The 18,155-nt window shown below is 38.4% G+C and overlaps 1 protein-coding gene across 7 annotated transcripts in view; it reads right to left on the reverse strand.

Annotated features, from left to right (window-relative positions):
* ptprfb (protein tyrosine phosphatase receptor type Fb) overlaps positions 1-18,155 on the reverse strand; it is a 214,825-nt gene that overhangs the window by 44,111 nt on the left and 152,559 nt on the right. For 4 of the 7 annotated variants that reach the window (XM_065276020.2, XM_065276018.2, XM_065276019.2 and 1 more), the window contains 4 exons: positions 5,750-5,867; positions 3,756-4,334; positions 3,014-3,111; positions 2,221-2,477 (listed from right to left, as the gene is read on the reverse strand). In XM_065276020.2, the coding sequence (XP_065132092.1) occupies positions 2,221-2,477; positions 3,014-3,111; positions 3,756-4,334; positions 5,750-5,867 (1,052 nt within the window). Of the gene's footprint in view, positions 1-2,220; positions 2,478-3,013; positions 3,112-3,755; positions 4,335-5,749; positions 5,868-13,873; positions 13,901-18,155 lie in introns of all 7 variants that reach the window. The other 3 variants (XM_065276015.2, XM_065276016.2, XM_065276014.2) reach the window with 1 other exon arrangement.

Raw genomic sequence — 18,155 nt, forward strand, 5'->3', positions numbered from 1 at the left:
TAAAAGTCTTTATGACTTATCCATCTTAGAAATGCGACCCTTCGGAGGCTACAGCCTTCGGATTGAGAAACGGTCTTAGTGGATAACGTTAGCAACGCATATCAAACAGGCTTTTAATGGTACATTTCGTTTTCTTAATGCAGATTAATCCGTTATTGTGTAATTAGAGAGGCTATTAAACCTGATGGCGGTATATAGTGCATATTTATGCATAAAACGTATGGGTGGAGTGTTTTTTTGGCTCTGTGATTCTGTATTCAATTAAATGCAATACATTAATTTATTAATAACTTGTATTAATAAAATGCATATATTAATGCTTTTAGGGATTAATAATAATTGAAAGTGATCTTTTGTTCCTTGTATATTTATAAACAGGCACAAGATATATACACAGCACACAGTCAGTTGTACATTAAACATTATGGGGTGGATTCCCGGGCAGGGATTAGCTTAAACCAGGACTAGGCCTTAGTTTAATTATGACATATAACTAGTTTTAATAAACATGCCTTACTAAAACCATTACTTGTGTGCATTTTGATTTATTTTAAGATATGTCAGTGCAAATTGTTTTGAAGTTTGGAAAGCTCTTAAAACTAGTCTAATCCCTGTCTGGGAAACCTCCCCTATAAGCTTACGTACTACAGAGTGTGATGCATTTTAAAGCTTTAAAGTTGTATGAGGCAGTGTAAAACTAGGCACAAACCAGCAGCTGACCATACTAACTGATCTAATATAAGTGGATTTTATTTGTCAAAAAACATTGTTGTTATAATTTTATAAAAATACTACTTACAAATATTAGTGTGATGTATAAATATTGTAAATCAATGCATTTCTTGACTATTAATTAAGAAAAATCACAGCTCTTTGCCTCTAACTCAATGTATTTCAATGGCTCACCATGAGCCATTTTTGGGCTTCCATTGTCAGAAGTCTCTTCCTAAAGGGCTATGGGTAAAATTTGTCGGCGCCAACACTCGCGGTCTAATAGTATTTCCATGTATTTTGATTATCCGTTTTAAAACTGCGTTCATTTTATATTTTTCTATAACTGAATCAATAAAAATAGAACGTTTTGAGAATTGCTGAGATCATTTGAATGCTTCTAGTAATGTGTCGTGTTGGTCTTAAATTTTACTCATAATGGTCTTAAAAGGTCTTAAAAAGGTCTTAAATTTAACTTGCTGAAACCTGCAAGAACCCTGTTGAAGATCGCTCTGAATCTGATCTCTATCAAAGGTCCTTCACAAAAACGCTATTATCTCAGCTTTTTGCTCAAAATTTGGTATTAAAAAATAAAAAAGATAAATGAAGGATAAATTTTTAAAAAAAAATTTTTTTTATCTTTGAAAGCAGAATGTCAGTTCTTTCATTTGATATATTGTAAGTTTATATATTTAAAGAAGAACATTTTCTGGAAGGCATTAAACTTTTGTGAAAATCATGAAAAATGCTGGCGCTGGCTGTCAACTTTTTTTTTAAGAACACCGGCAGGGAAAGAGTTAAGTGAAAATTTAAGGTGAAAAAATTGTTAAAAATTACTTCAATTGTAACACCTAAAACATTTAGGAGCGGATTCCCAGACAGGGTTTAATTAAGCTAGGACTAGGCCTTAGTTATATTGGAGCGGTTTCCCGGACAGGGATTAGACTAGTCCTAGACTTAAACACTTTTAAGAGCTGTCCAAACTGAAAACAACTTGCACTTACATATCTTAAAATACAACAGTGCCCTTTGTTTTACCTCAAAATGCACACAGGCAATGTTTTTAGTAAGGCGTGTTTGTTAAAACTAGTTATATTTCCTAATTAAACTAAGGTCTAGTCCTGGTTTAAGCTAATCCTGGTCCGGGAAACAGCCCCTTTAAGTTTTAACAAACATACCTTACAAAAAACATTACTGCTGTGAATCTTGAGACAAAACAATGGCACCGATATATTTTAAGATATGTTAGTGCAAGCTGTTATAAGTTAAGACATCTCAAAAAAGCATTTTAGTCCGGGACTAGCTTAAGACCTGTCCTGGTAACCACCCCTTAAACATTTTCAACTTACATTTTTCACTTAAAGTGAGGAAATTTAGGTTGAAAAAACTTCCATTACCAATTCAAGTTATTTTTTAAGTTGATCCAACTTTTACTTTTCACAATGTATAAACATACAATGAGAAAAGCAAATGTTTGTGATTGTTTTACTACAGGACTACATTACTGACCTGACAGGAGCTGTGGTGGGCACTTTAGGTAGGTTTATGGTGAGTTTGCCTGTGCTGGTTTGTTCTGCATTGTAAAGAGCAGGTTTGGTTTTGAACAGGTCAGGCGCGGTGCGGATGGACACCTGCTGCTGCAGTCCCCCGGCGTTGTTCACTCTGCTCATCAGCACGAAGGAGTAATTGGTGTTTGGCTGCAGTCTCGTGATCAGCTTCCTTTTCAGGTTACCTTGAACCTCCACACTCTGCTGGTTATAGAGGATCTGCGGGAGGGAGAGGTTCAGATTCCACTCTTCCAGTTTAACCAAAATGACTAGCTTAGTTCGCCTTTCATTCAGTTTCCGTTCGCATACATAATCTGATAGCATAAACAGACCATATACCCACACACTGGGCTTCAGAGATGGAAAACGTGTGCTTGTCCCATTAGGTCATTAGCGTTATGGTTTTATACTAATGGCTGGCATGCAGAGAAACCACACAGACAGTCTGTCAGGTTCACTGGAGGCCAGAGCCGATTCTGACAGACTTTCCACAGCGTTTCAGTATGCTGACCCACAGCGTCCCTGAACCGTATGTGAATGTACAGAATCAGCAATCAGAAGCCTAATGAGTAAGATTACATTTACAGCTACTGCGGATGAATCATCTTTATCTTAAGAGAATTAACCAGCTGTCTACCAAACTGTTTTTGCTAAATGAATGTTTAAGATTTATACTTTTTAATACATGGAATGGCATCTAAGCCTAATGCAGCCCAGTTTTGGTGCACGGTAGATGCATTTTGGTGCAGCCTTACCTTAAAAGGCACTTGGGGTTTGTAGTTTTCAGGTATATCCCATGTAAGAAGGACAGAAGTTTTCATTACAGCTTTGACACCAAAGCTTGTGGCAAATGCTATGAGACAGAAAGATGCACTGCATAAATTCAGGGCTTTGAGTTATGTATATTATTATGTGTAAAATAGAGATTGTTTAAACATAAAATTCACTCTCAAAAACATGTAACTTGGACCTTTAAAGTGAAAACAATCTCAAGAGAGAGAACTGGTACACCACCTATCCTTATAAAACTAATAAAAAAAAATTGTACTAAGGTTCTATTCGTGACTAAAGCTTAGGGCATCCTTCAAGTCTACTTGAACATTTGAAAATCAAGGAAATTGCATATGGAGGATTTCCCATAAAACAGACCCCCAATGTGAAGATAATTGGATTTTTAATATTCCATCTAAAGGCTGTAAATTTATCACGGTGTTATTATGAACATGGAAAATTGGCTAGACGCGTCAAGCGTGTGTAATGCGGTAACATAATAACATTCATTGTTTATCTGGTGATTTAGATCAACTGCTGTGACTAAATAGAGGACAAATTGTATCTTAATTTCAAACACTGTACATTAAAAGAGGTTTACGTGTCCTAACGCACTCCTTAAGGGAATAGGATAGGAAATGATGGGTGTTGGCATGACTTACAATCACAATATGCAATATTCAATATATATGTATTTAAACAAAAGTTTGTAATTTAATCACCAACCGGGCGATGTAGACATGGTCCTGCTCTGTATACTGGGGCTTAAGGGACCACTTCCCTTGCTGGTGAAGGCTTGCACACGGATGGTATAGGTGGTGTCTGGCCTAAGTCCTTGGATGATCATCTTGGTCTCATTTGTACTGATGGTGCTGTTCAGTTTGCTGTTTATGTCACTGTACACCACTTTGTACTGTGTGATTCGACCATTCCGCTCAGAGAGCGCAGGAGGTTCCCATTCCAGGGTGGTGGTAGATGTGGTCAGGCCAACAACGCGCAGGTTGGCGGGAAACCCGCTGGGCACGTCCTCTGGAGTGATGATCTCTTTTATGTACTCTTCACCATCTCCCGCGCGGTTCCTGGCGCTGAGGTGAAAGCTGTAGGTGGCGCCTTTGTGCAGGTCTGTGGCGGTGTGGTGATCATCTGTGCGGGCGAACTCCCGGACCACATAGGTGTCCTCCTCTAACCGTTTGTATCGCAGGCGGTAGCCCATCAACTCTCCCACCATGTCCTTAGGAGGCTGCCACTGGATCAGTGCTGTGTTGCCGATAGTGGTGCTGATGATCATGGTGGGTTTTCCAGGCACTGCAGAAGCAGAGTGAAGAGATGAGATGGATTAAGGACGGTGACTGTGTTGGACCTCATATGGTGCACACCGCCAATAACACGCCTGAAAAGTGCTTTTGCTCTTTTTTTTATATCATATATTGAATTTTTTAATTACAGACAAATCCTTTTGAACTTCTAAAATGTCAAAACTATCCTCTTGTTCTATAACAGTAAAACAGACTAATCTTATTTGCTAAGTGCCGCATAGAAAAATACAGGATTTGTTGGTACAATTTTAGTTAAATAAATAAATAAATATTACACCTTTCCAATTTTCCTCCATTTGACAATATAGTATGTCTAAATGGAAAAGTAAATCCATCTGATTTGCACTAAATGTCATCAGACAATGATGTCACTGAAAAGTTTCACAGACTTATATACTCATTACAAAATGGCAACTCGTTTTACTTTAGTACTAATGTAACACATTTAAAGGTAGAATTATGGTCTATTTTTTATGCATATGCGAGGGTCCGCGTACAGTGTGCTTAACAAAATTTTCGTCATGAGAAAAGTGCGTGTGTACTTTGTATGTGTAGGTCGCATATGCGCATACAAGAATATGTAGTATGTAGGCCATGAGAAGTATTGCAAATTATTGAGTCAAATATAGAGTCAAATTAACTATGCTTTGCAAGGCTGTACGTTCGACTGTGCCTGCTCACGTATGCGTAAAAAACAGACTATACCCAGGATTTAAAGGAAAACAGCACCTTTTTTCAACATTTTAGTATGTTCTTACCTCAACTTAGATTCATTAATACATACTTATCTTTATTCAATGCGTGCACTTTAAATCTTTGTACAGCGCGTCGTGAATGTGTTAGCATTTAGCCTAGCCCCATTCATTCTTTAGGATCCAAACAGGGATGAATTTAGAAGCCACCAAACACTTCCATGTTTTCCCTATTTAAAGACTGTTACATGAGTAGTTACACGAGTAAGTATGGTGGCAAAAATAAAACTTTTGTTTGGAGCCATAGAAATGAATGGGGCTAGGCTAAATGCTAACACATTCATGAAGCACTGTACAAAGATTAAAAGTGCATGCATTAAAAAAGATAAGCATGAATTATTTCATCCAAGTTGAGGTAAGAACATATTAAAATATTGAAAAACTGTGGTGTTTTCCTTTAAGACTTAGATGGGAAGTTCAACAAAAAATGTTCAACTTTATCCATGAGGAATTGAATGCGTCGGTAATGGTGGCTTGATGAGAGGAGTTAAAAAGACAAACTCTCTTTCCACCCTTGGACTAACATTGGGTGTCAAATTGTGCACAGTCAGACCAATTATGTCTGCTAAGTAAGCAAATACAGTCAATGTTGACTTACTTTGTTGACTTTAGGTCAAATGGTCTACTACAGACTGTGTCAGTGAATACACACCTGCTCCAGTAGTAGTGACGACTTTGGCTTTGCTGCGGGCTCCATCACCTTTCGTTGTATAAGCTGCCACAGTTACAGAGTAAGAGGTTTCCGGTAAAAGTCCTGTGATGTTGGCCTCCTGTTAAATGGAAACAAGGGCGATCACTAAGAGATCAAAGTAGTTTTACTAGTTGCCCTTATTCCATCCCCACTGACCAAATCCCCTTTAACAAACCACACACACACCAATGCTTAACCAATCCCACCCTACCGGTTTCAAAACCACCTGACACACTTTTTGGTTCATATTCCACTTATTTAGTATTTTAAATTTAAGGAAAGAAACACTGGGTAAGGCTTTGAAAAGCTTCTTCTACAAGGAGCTCTTCTAAGCCTTAAAGAAGAACAACCAAAGCAGCCGCACCATTTGTGTCAATGTTTTTGCTTTATATCAATCATAGGTTTTTCCCATGAGGACTAAAACAAATCATTTTATGGCAAGTGAAAACACATTCTATTCGTTTTCATCTCTCAGATTGTTGAGATGTTCTGAAACAATGAAACAAGTTTCTAGTGTGTTTTGGTATTGGGTTTTAAAAGTAACCTTATTGGCTATAGCACATGGCTATGTCCTAGTTATGTTCAAATTAACAGATGTTTAGCAAAACACTGACACATCCGGTAGGCACTAGGAAGCAACCTATTTGAGCATTTAAACACAATACAAACAAAAGACAGAAAAGAGAGAACTTCAAACACAGCACACGCAAGCACCAGTATTTTTTAGGCAAACGACTATAAAAAATTTCTTCATATTCTTATGTATAACATCTGCTCTAATGATTCGGCATTAGTGCAACAAACAAATATTTAAGAACTTAATACGCAACAGTTCTGTAATTCTCTGTCAAATCTGCCCAGACAGGTACCAGGCTACTGAAACGCTTCCAACCTAAATTAGTCCAATAATCAAAATTAAACTCTTTAAACTGTGTACAATTAATCCACTGCTATTCATCCCCTTTTGAAAACGAATAAGCCATAAGAAAATAGAGGGACTAATGTCACTAAAGTATAATTATTCTCTTAACCTACAGCACCATACAAAAACATATACATGAAAATAAAGTCTAGGTATTAAACCACACGTACTGTAAACACATGCATGTAAACAAACCAAGAATGTAATATAAAAAACCTTATCTTTTACAGTATACAGTCAGTATTACTAATGTGCCCACACATCTTCTGCTAAATTAAGTTCTTGAAAACAGCCTTTTAAAAGCTTCTCATTAGCCTTTTTAGCATGACTTAACTGGTTGTCTTCCATAATTAGGGTTTAACGTTCAAATTATATCACTGCATTTACCAGTAAGTGCCCACTGTTTTACAATTTTCTGGTTTAAATAAAGATAGCTTAGTTTGGCTTTCACTCTCGCCTAAGCCCTAAAGAGCAAGAACAAGGAATAAAATGTAAATGACCTTTAACGTTTAAGACTTTATTCATTACTTTAATCACACAAAATTACTTTTTATATGCGAACCAATTGCATTTCTGTCTCCAGTTTTCTCCGATTAAATAAAGCTCTTTCATCAATTTTCTAAAATCCTACACGGGAACAGCTTGCATTCCCAGAGAACCGAAATTTGAGTAGACACAATTGTGTGATTAATGCACCAAAGCACATTTATTATTATCGGCTATAAATTTAACTTTAGGCAATGTGTGTTCACAGCTTTACCTTGTGCTGCATACTGAAGCACTTTGTAGTGAACCTGTACAGTGAGCATGAATTATCAGTGCCATTAAAAGGAAAATTAACCAAAAATGAAAAATCTGTCATCATTTCTCACGCTTATGTACTTCTAAACCTGTTCTGCTGGATACAAAAGATACTTTGACAAATGATGTTAAGCACACTGTTGACAGTATACTGACTTTAGTATTTGTTTTCACTATTACAGAGGTCAACTGTGGTACCATAATTTATAAAAATATCTTACTTTGTGTTCAATAGAAATAAGAAACTCATACAGGTTTAGAACAACATGAGGGTGAGTTAATGAAAGACCGAAATTTCATTTTTGGGTGAACTATCCACTTTTTTTGAAAATATGCTCATTTTCCAGTTCCCCTTACCATTTTGGAATCCATTCAGCTGATCTCCGGGTCTGGTGGTACCACTTTTATCATAGCTTAGCATAATCCATTGAATCTGATTAGACCATTAGCATAGCGCTCAAAAATAAGAGTTGCAATATTTATTTCAGTGCCTGAAAATTGTTCCCTGCTATTGAAAGTTACCAAGGAGACTACTTTCAGGCGCTGCGTAATATCATTGCGCCTACTGCAGCCATGTTACGGCAGCAAAGTCCTTGATTATTACGCCAGAATGAGAGTATAGTTCCTAGCCATATCTGCCTAGAAAATCACAACTTTTATTTTTCTGTCGGTCTTAGTACACGATGTAACTACAGAAGAGTCAAGTTTGAAATAGGAAAAATACCAAAACACTTTGGTTATTTTTTAGCGCTATGCTAATGGTCTAATCAGATTCAATGGATTGTGCTAAGCTATGCTTAAAGTGGATCCGCCAGACCCAGGGATCGGCTGAATGGATTCCAAAATGATAAAAATCTAATTGTTTAACTCTGAGGGAGCTAGAAAATCAGCATATTTTCAAAATAAGTGGAGTGTCCCTTTAAGAAGAGCAGACAGATGGTGACCATATTGGTAATGTTTTTATTTATACTGCATGTAATTGACTTAATCAGGCCGATATTTGAAGAAGATAATATCAACTTGTTTTACAAAAAACATGATTCGTTTATAATAAAAATTGTTTTTGAAAAATGAAATATTTAATAAGGGGCTAATCAAATAAATACTCCCAAATAGAATGACGAATAAACCAGATGATTGCTTTTCCTCAGTGTGGTCTACTGGATTCTATCAAGGTACTTGATCATCCCTTGTGTCATCTAACAAAGGTTAAGGGCTTTCTATTTCCATTGCAGCCACAATTGGTTCTCTCTTGAGCTTCTCCTGCTAATAGAACAATGTTAGATTATTAGTGAGGCATCTGTGGGGTTAATAGGTGTGTACACTGCACACAGTCACACTTCATTAGTGAGCTGGCAGCTGATGGCAATCTTCAAGCTGGCTGATTGCTGGAATAAATATCACAAAGGTGAACAGATGTCACAGGATGACACCAGCGAGCCTATTTGCTGTCAAGCCATAATCTAAGACATAAGTGGATGGAGAAGAATTCCACTGTGTGTTGCCGGAAACTCTGAATAGACCCTGAGGTGACAATAAAGTCATAGTTTCACACCTTTGATTAAACGAGGGGATCAGAAACAGCTTAATAATGTAGCCTGGCTATTTCAGCATGTTAGGAGAATAGTTTCTTGACAATACAGATGTTGTGTACTTTTCTTAGACATGGGTGTGACAATAAGAATGTTTTTATCTATGTGTTTGGATCTGTTTAAAGGTACAATTTACACAGCAGAGGCTGTGATCTGTGACGAACAACGCTGAACACACCCTTACAAAAATTTTCGATGACATCTACGGCCCTAGCCAACATACCAAAGTTGTATAACATCAAACATTGATATCAGATCTTCATCAGACGGCTTAACACTACATCTATCCTGCAAGGGCAACTGTGACTACATCAAGCAGTAACTACAATATGATTAAGACCCCAAAGCTAAGCAATCTACACCCAGAGAGTCAGCTCAAGATCAGACTCGAAACTTTGCAAATGAAAATCTAGATTCTGTAGGTCCAGATCCAGATTGCTGTACAGAGGCTGTCAGACAATGCCGAATCAAGGGGGAAAAAGATAGGGGTTTTGGACAATCTTCCAGGCAGGTGCCAGCACACAGCGACTGCAGAGCAGGTGCTGTCGCTTACAGCAGGGCTCCGGAGAGACGTCTGCCAGTCTGCTGGCACAGAAATGGGCGGACCGAGAAATAGGGTCAGGCCTCACTGGGAGGAAAGCGACACCGGTAACTGAAGTGCACCCATTTCTGCAGCTCTTTTTTAATGCTCCAAATCTAGGCGGTAAGAGGATTTAACAACCGTAACTCAAGCCAGGCCCTGAACTACAGTGGGTTGTCACGCAACTATAGGAATCTTTTGAGAAAGCTCTGGAACAACGAGACACACGTACACACACACAAAGGGCTGGAGTGTTGAAAGCATGCTGTTGTCTGCAGCTTTCTCTTGCCAGGCTTCACCGGTTTTCAACACACACAGCACACATAAATGTAGCGCAGACCCCGTGTTGAAAGCAGGTAACAACATTCAGGAGGATTATATCCTCAAGCCTATCAGTCATCACACAAAGCCGAGTGGGTTGTAACTGTACGTTGTTTAACTATAAAATTACACTTGTTTAAAGGGCACTTATTTCATTTCTAAAAACAACGTTTGTGTTTGCGTAGTTTATGCTTCAAATACACATTATTTTCCACATACCGTACATTGTTGTAGCTCCAGATATCACTTGCTTCCTGAAACGCACTGATTTTGTACAAAATGTATCGATTTGAAAAGCGCTGTGTCCTTGATTGGCAAGCTAATCTGTACGTTGTGATTGGGCTGAATACCTCTGACGTCAGCCGGAAATATGACGCTCCTTACCATGTTTAAATGATTCGCTCACAATGCAATGCTAACAGGAGTTAACTTACAGGCTGTGAGTCCGAAGCAAGAGGAATTATGATAATGTCAGTCTTCTCTATGTCACCAATCCCAGGAAGTAAATTGTTGCCTACAATCTGTAGCTGTGTCCCATTTCAAGGGCTGCAACCTTATGAGCATTCGACCTTAAAAGATGAGCACTCGGTCTTTCAAGGTGGAAGCCTCAGAAGTTCGCGGAGAGAACTGAAATGAGACGGTCTAACCTTCGGAGGATCCATAATTAGCGTCACCTGCTGCACGCGCCCGCCTGCACGTTTCTGACTTATTAAAATAAATATGACATCAGAAAAAGTATTAATTTATTCTAGAAATATGGCACGTTGATGTATATTAAACTATTCAACAGTTTACCAAATTAATCAACCTCATAAATATACGCAACATAAAAAGAATATTATTAACACAAAACATAACTTATAATACTAAAACAGTGACAAGAAAAAATGTTTTCTGATAAATACATTTTTATTTAATAAAGGTTTTAATTGTTTATTTTAGAATATCCACCCATTATATGCAGCCGTTGCAGACGCGCAATGACTCTTGGGATATCCTCGGCTGTTAAGGATCCATTCGTTCTATCCTTAACATCGCGGAGAAATGAGGACGCATTTTGAGGCTTCATTCTAAGCATCCTTTGAAATGGGACGGCCTTACTGGCCTCAAGTCGCGCTGCTGTGACGCAATCGGTCTTAAAATACGTCCTTAGAAGGTCGCAGCCTTTGAATTGGGACACAGCTTGTGTGTTTGTTGTTTTTAAAGAAAAGAGATTCACGTTGGAGACAATAACTCATGTCATCGTTTACTTTGGGGTTTGTACCTTTTGCATATCGTTAACATGTACTAATACACACTTACACACCACACGAAATGTAAATACATGAATCGGACCATACAGTAGGTGCCCTTTAAAAAAAGAAATATAAAATATAAATTTACTAAGAATTAACAAAGCAACTTTATCCTATTTGTTTGCCTCCAACTCCAACAAAAAACGCAGTATTATTAAACATAACATTGTTTAGTACATAAAAGCGAATTTTATTTAATACACGGCTCTATGGAAAATTACTGTGACTGAAAACTGCAGCATCAGTATAAGAAGAGTTCAGATTCAAAAGCCGCTAAAAGTCACCTCTGTCAAAAATTTGATAATGATTGTAACCAATTGGTCTCAACACATTACGTTTATCAAATACTTTTGCATTAAAACTTCTTAATCCCGTTCTCAGGCCATTCAGAAATACTGGTTCTTAGGCAGAATCCATTAAGAGTCTAATAAAAATGCTAATTAAAGAGATGATAATTGATAATGATAATTCTGTCATCATTTACTCTCGTGTTGTAACAAACCTGTATAATTTTTTTGCTCTGAAGAACACAGAGGAAGATATTTTGAGTAATGTTTGTAAACAAACCAATCAGAAGTCCCATAGTATTCTTTTTTCCTGCTATATGGAAGTAAATGGGGCTCATGATCGGTTTGGTTACACACATTCTTTCAAATATCTTCCTTTAAAGAGCACCTATGGTCTGATACACGTTTTTAAATTTCCTTAAGTGTGTAAGTGTGTATTAGTACATGTTAACGATATGCAAAAGGTACATTCACCAAATTTAACGATGGCATGAGTTATCGTCTCCAACTAAATCTCTTTTCTTGGACTATAACAAACACACGGATTGCAGGCAACAGTTTACTTCCTGGGATTGGTAATGGACACAAGACCGACATTATCATAATTCCTCCCGCTTCGGACTTGCAGCGTGTAATTTAGCTCCTTTCAGCAACCAAATCTTTCAATCATGGCAAGGAGCGTCACGTTTCCGGCTGACGTCAGAGGTATTCAGACCAATCACAACATACAGATTAAATGGCCAATCAGAGACACAGAGCTTTTTAAATTGGTGCGTTTCATGAAGAGAGTGAAATCTGGAGCTACAAAAATTTACCGTATGTGGGAAATAATGTGTTTTTAAACCATAAACCACGGGAACACATTGTATTACACCAAATACACAAAATAACTTTGTTTTTAGCAATAAAATATGTGCACTTTAACAGGAAATCATGCCAGATGCCCTTAGCGGGTTTTGCATCTGAACTATCCATAGATTTTATAATGACTGCTAAACACATAACTGACTGTTGTTCCTGGCAACCAACTTTCTACATTACTGTACTAGTTTCCCTTAGTGGTCTTTTTATATAATCAAAAACTGAAATTGTTCTTGTCCATTTATTCATTTTCTATGTAAGCAGCTGTACAATAAGGGAGATAATGTAAGTCACCCAGTAATTATTGCAAAAAGCCTTCCACCTTACTTCAGGGTCCTGATCACCCTCTCTATGAGTTTATTCTACTATAATGACTAGCTGGCTGTACAGTGTCACTTAAATAATATATTATAATAACATTAGGTTATAATACAATATAATTATATATAACGTATAAATAAAGTGTACAGTAATTGACAAAACACTGCTCCAGTTCTAATCAGTCAAAGCTGAACACAAAATTCTACATTAATGCGGTCGATTGACAACCACCTACAGTTAAACTAAGAAGCTATGTCACCAAGTTAAATAATTGCTTAGTTATATTAAAATATTAGCATTCAAGTGTTGTTTATCTTATCATATAGCTGTTGCACCGTTCCTAATAAACACCCTTTAACAGCCTCTTGCTACACAAAAATATGCTTCGATTTTAATGGCCAGACCACAATATCAGCTAAAGCTGCAATTCAACTCACAATCAGCTGCACCACATCTCAGTTTCCATAGATTGGCGGTAAACTGTAAGTAAGGAATGCATTCAGTAAACGTTAAACATGCTGGCTCTTGAATTCTGCAATATTGCTATAGTTGTGAGGAGAGCATTCATTTATCTGTTTTGCATTTGTTGTGCATGTGTAATAGTGTCTGTGTGTGTGACTAACGGGTACTTGCTATGCTAAAGTCATTAGTAAAGTCATTACACTGCCAGTGAAATGTGCACTCAGGGGCCAGACCTTTAGAGCACGCTGCATTATTACCATTAGTAAATACAGTGCATTAGCGGATGACCTTTAGTATAATGCAGAAAATGCTGCAATTTATTCTGTTATTTTCTGTGTGTTTGTGGACTCGGGAACAGGTTTGCAACAGTGCTCAAAAGGTGCCGAAAGTGCTTTAGTCTGATTGCGGACCCCCCCACACACACCTTGGTCAAAATTCACATCAAACACACACAGAAAGAGTTCAACCAAACTATTAATCCCTTAAAAACGAAGGAAAAATGTTAGTTCCAAATCAAGAAAAGCTAAGCGACAGTAAGGAAAAGGCAATAGCAGAACACATGTGTGCGTGCCCACACACACATATACAAATGCAGAACATCCCAATGCCGCAAACCACCCGCTCACACACTTTAGTTACTCACATATTCCGTGGACTCCTCAATTTTCCACTGATGGAAAACACATGACAGATGAGAGGGGAAAAATGAATCAGAGATGGCACTACTGGGGAGAAAAAAGCATTGCTACCTTTTTTCTCTCATCTATAGATGAACACATAGCGTTAACAGTCACATGCAGCACTGTAGCTCAGCTACAGAGACAGAGATGAAGGGTGGAGGAGGATAGCGTACAATATTTTACATATGACACAGTGCAGTACACAGTCAGGTGAAATGAGCAGCTTTACGCGGCAAGTTGATCCAGTGGCTCTGTAGGAGATGGGTGCACCATTTACACCCAGTGGATGCAAAAATGCAATTCACAGACACTTACCTGGGCTGCATTAACTGTAATAATAAAACCAACATATGACCTTAACATAAAAATGAGATACAGAAAGAAATACTGTAGGATGCAAACATTTAAACACAGATGCACTGCCTGGTTACCTCGAATGCAAAGCATTTTAAACAATTTCGCTCTTATTTCATCTGCACGATTATTGTCAGTTCATGATGTTTGCTTGTTTTCCACATTTGTTTATTTGTTTTCATGGTACTTTAATTCAATTGTTAGAAAATGTCCATGGAAAAATAATCCTTAAATTTATGCCCACAATGCACCGCCTCTACAGCAATGCACATTTAGGGGCTAATCACACCAAAAGCGTTTATGGCAGTTGCAGGCGCCTTTTTTGAATTATATTCTGTGGGTAGGGAGCGTTTGCGCGCTGTTTATGCGCGCCGAGCGCTTTGCGGTTTTTGCCGCCAGCCGCAGCACGCGCTATTGACGGAGCACTGAGAGCGGAGAAGCGCCCGACGTCATTCGCGTCTTTCCATTGTCCAATCGAATGAGGGGAGAGCCGGGCCTTACGTTGTGGTGAGGGAAGTTTACAGTTGCTTTGAAGAACCGGACTCCACTCGCTCACTCTCTCCTGCCTGTTTGTGCACCTCTCAGCCTCAAACAAGGACAGAGCAAGCGTCCTCTTTTTAAAGTTTCTGCTAATATGACAGTTAACACCAAAAAAGCGCTCACGATTCAATGTTTGATTGACAAGACAGCTGACTCGGTGGTTGCAATATAAAAAGCCGCGTCGCACTGCTCTTTTTAAAAAAAGGCAGTGTGTCACGCCTTGCGTTTCCAAGCGTTTAAAGCGCTTTTGGTGTGATTAGCCCCTAAGATGAACTTCACTGTTTGTCCCATCACGTATCACACTGATTTTGATAGTCCCACTGGGGGCCGCTGTGATTTTAAGATCACATGTTATGTTAAAAATAGTCCAGCTTGTTAAAATTTGTCTCCAGGTCTCTGCATTCTGCTCAATTCCATTTCTTTGTGTCTAGAAGTTTTTACACAAATGCCGTGGATTAGGTAAATCCAAAATCTCATTTAGACAGATGTTCTTTAAATCAACTAGTTTGTTAAAAACTATACTTTGGTACTTTTTCACATTGCGAATATATTACCTCGACACTTACTTTGGCACAGCATGGATGCTCGTTACAGCATTGCTAATGTTTACAGCAACACAACATCTATCCACTAGAGAAACTTTTTCCCACTTTCTCAGGCAGAGTGGAAAAAACTTTACATTTTTTATAGCAATTTAAGATTGATATATACTTTATTAAAACTTTTCTTTGACTGTGAGTGAATCCCATAGGGACTGCAAGCCTATTTCCTGCTGCTAGTCCCGTGGTGGAATTGAGCATGAAATCCCATTACCCCCATCCCTACTGCCAAGCTCGGTGACATCAAACTTCACCAAAACTTTCTTTTACCCAGTGTCTTGCACCTTCCAAAGAAAGAAAGAAAGAAAGAAAGAAAGAAAGAAAGAATGAGACACGGCACACACATACATCAAAACTTCCCTGGACCGAGAAGCCAGCATGGAGTCAACTCAACCGCAGTTGACATTCCTCCTCAGGAAGATAAAGGAAAACGCTCTATTTTAGCTAAGAATCTGCAAACTGCAGTGAAGCATATTACAATGTCAGTGTGCAGACACCAGCACTGCAATTTCCAATATTAGATCATTCTGCAAACATTCACCCGTGTCCTATAATTGCTGCTCATGACGGCAGCACCGTACAGTGCTGTAAGATGAAGATCCGTGCGCGTTGCATAACACACACTGGCCTCCATCTCATCTAATAATGAAACAGTTTCCCTGCTTTCCAGGCATCCTGCAGCTTATCTTATAATATAACGCTTGGCATTTGGCGGGTCTTGGAAACCTGCTGGCTAACAGGGAAGGTGGAAGTCTTGCGGAGTGTTTGTAAAGCCCTGAAAGCCCTGGGAGATCGGGTTTGCCTTCCTAAAACACTGGTAAATGTGATCTCACCCTGAGAACAGCTCCCCTGGAAGTCAAACCAACCATCATTGCTTTGCAGCAGAGAGCTAAAGTCACACTGACTTCTTCGGGTGAAATGGTAGAGGCTGAAACATCGATCAGATATAATGGACCGAAGTGGGCTTCTAACCCTTAAGGTCTGCACTTAAGAATTGTATTTCAATCATTTAGTCGTTGATGTTTCACAGCTTTCATTTCCTGCTCGATGGACTCAAAACCACCGCATTTAACTACCCTATTAATCGTGCACAGGGCTGGAGCAGAGGAGTACCTATATGTAGCTTCTCTGACATTACTCAATACAAACATACGTGTGGCTTTTAGCCAGATAATCGAGGAGTGCAACACTGCAGAGGAAACGGCAAAGATCTCTTCGAATTTAACATTAGATACATTACACTGGCTTTTATTCCATTAGCCATAAATGGAGTTTAAAGCTTCATCAAAAACCACAACATCATATGCTACACAAGAAGTGCACGCAGAAATAAACACAAACAGCCTTCTTAAACTCAAGTTAATGAGAGTTATTTTGTCGCTTATCTGCTCGCTTAATGGGTTGGGTTTTTTGCACACGGCACTTTAAAATGTACAGTCCTTTCCTTTCAAAATGTATCTCCTTGGAATCGTTCTCTTCCAATGCCAAATGAATAAATTAGCCTAGTTTAACAAAACACCTCAGAGAGCAAAAACAATGAGGTCTGATTTGATTGGAATCTTCAGCTGCAGCCAAATGCTGCAATTTTCACGCAGGATATTAAAAGAGTAATGAAGGTCTGCGATTGTCAGATCGAGACTCTTGGACGACAGCAGATGAAAGGGAAGGAATGTATTGAAATAAATCAAAGGAAATAAAGGTCTTTATTCTCCTTCTCCTTGATCTGGTACTGGGACCACCAAGGCCACTGTGATCCCCTCAGGGCTGGTGCTGTGTGTGTCTTACATTGACCTTAACTCGATTAGCAGATACTTTTATTCAAAGCGACTAACAATGTTTCTTTATTATAGTAACAATCTGTCTGGAGCAACCGGAGGCGTTCACGCAAGAAAGCGACCGGAAATCATTTCTTTTCAATGAGCGTTGATAATTTGCGGCGATATAAGCCTCAGTTTTCAGACTTTTCTTAAGCGTTTAACCCATAACCTTGGTGCTGCATGTGCAATGCTCTACCCACTGAGCTATAGGAAAGCATCTGGTTACTCCTACACCTTTAGCTCCTGATTTAAAGGGGACATTTTACAAGACTTTTTTAAGATGTGAAACAAATCTTTGGTGTTCATATGTACAGTTCTAGCTCAAAATTCCCCATAGATAATTTCAGTCTTTCCAGGAAAATTTGTTTTTTTGTGATTGTTGCGGGAAAAAATCCTTAATCCTACGGCACGTTTTCGTAAAAAAATGAGATGGAATATGCGCGATGTTTATGCAATTTTATACAATGACATTGCGGGAAATTGCAAAACTGCGGGAACTTGCAAAAACTGTTTTCAGCTTTTGCAGCTTTTCAATGATGTTCACGTCACATAATCACGTCACTTCATAACGTTCCCATGGCAATAAGGGGACATGACTGCGCTTGTGTGACGTAAATGCAGCATTTTTCAACTTTCTGCTAAAATGTGTGTGATTTTTGCTACAAAAATGCAGGGATTATGAAAACATGCAATTTACGCTGCGAAAGTACGGCGTATTTGAAAAAATAAAATAAATATGCGGACTTTGGCTGATTATGCGTTAAATCATGTGATCGCATTAATACGTTTTTTTCTGGAGGGACTGTAATTTATTATGCCAAGTTAAAATTGCCACTTTGTAGGTTTGGGTGAGTCCTTTTAAATGCAACTTAATGGCAGTGCTGTGGTTGGATAGTGCAGATTAAGGGGCGGTATTATCCCCTTTTGACATCACA

The sequence above is a fragment of the Paramisgurnus dabryanus genome, chromosome 6 (assembly GCF_030506205.2).
Source record: "Paramisgurnus dabryanus chromosome 6, PD_genome_1.1, whole genome shotgun sequence".
NCBI classification, from domain to species: Eukaryota; Metazoa; Chordata; class Actinopteri; order Cypriniformes; family Cobitidae; genus Paramisgurnus; species Paramisgurnus dabryanus.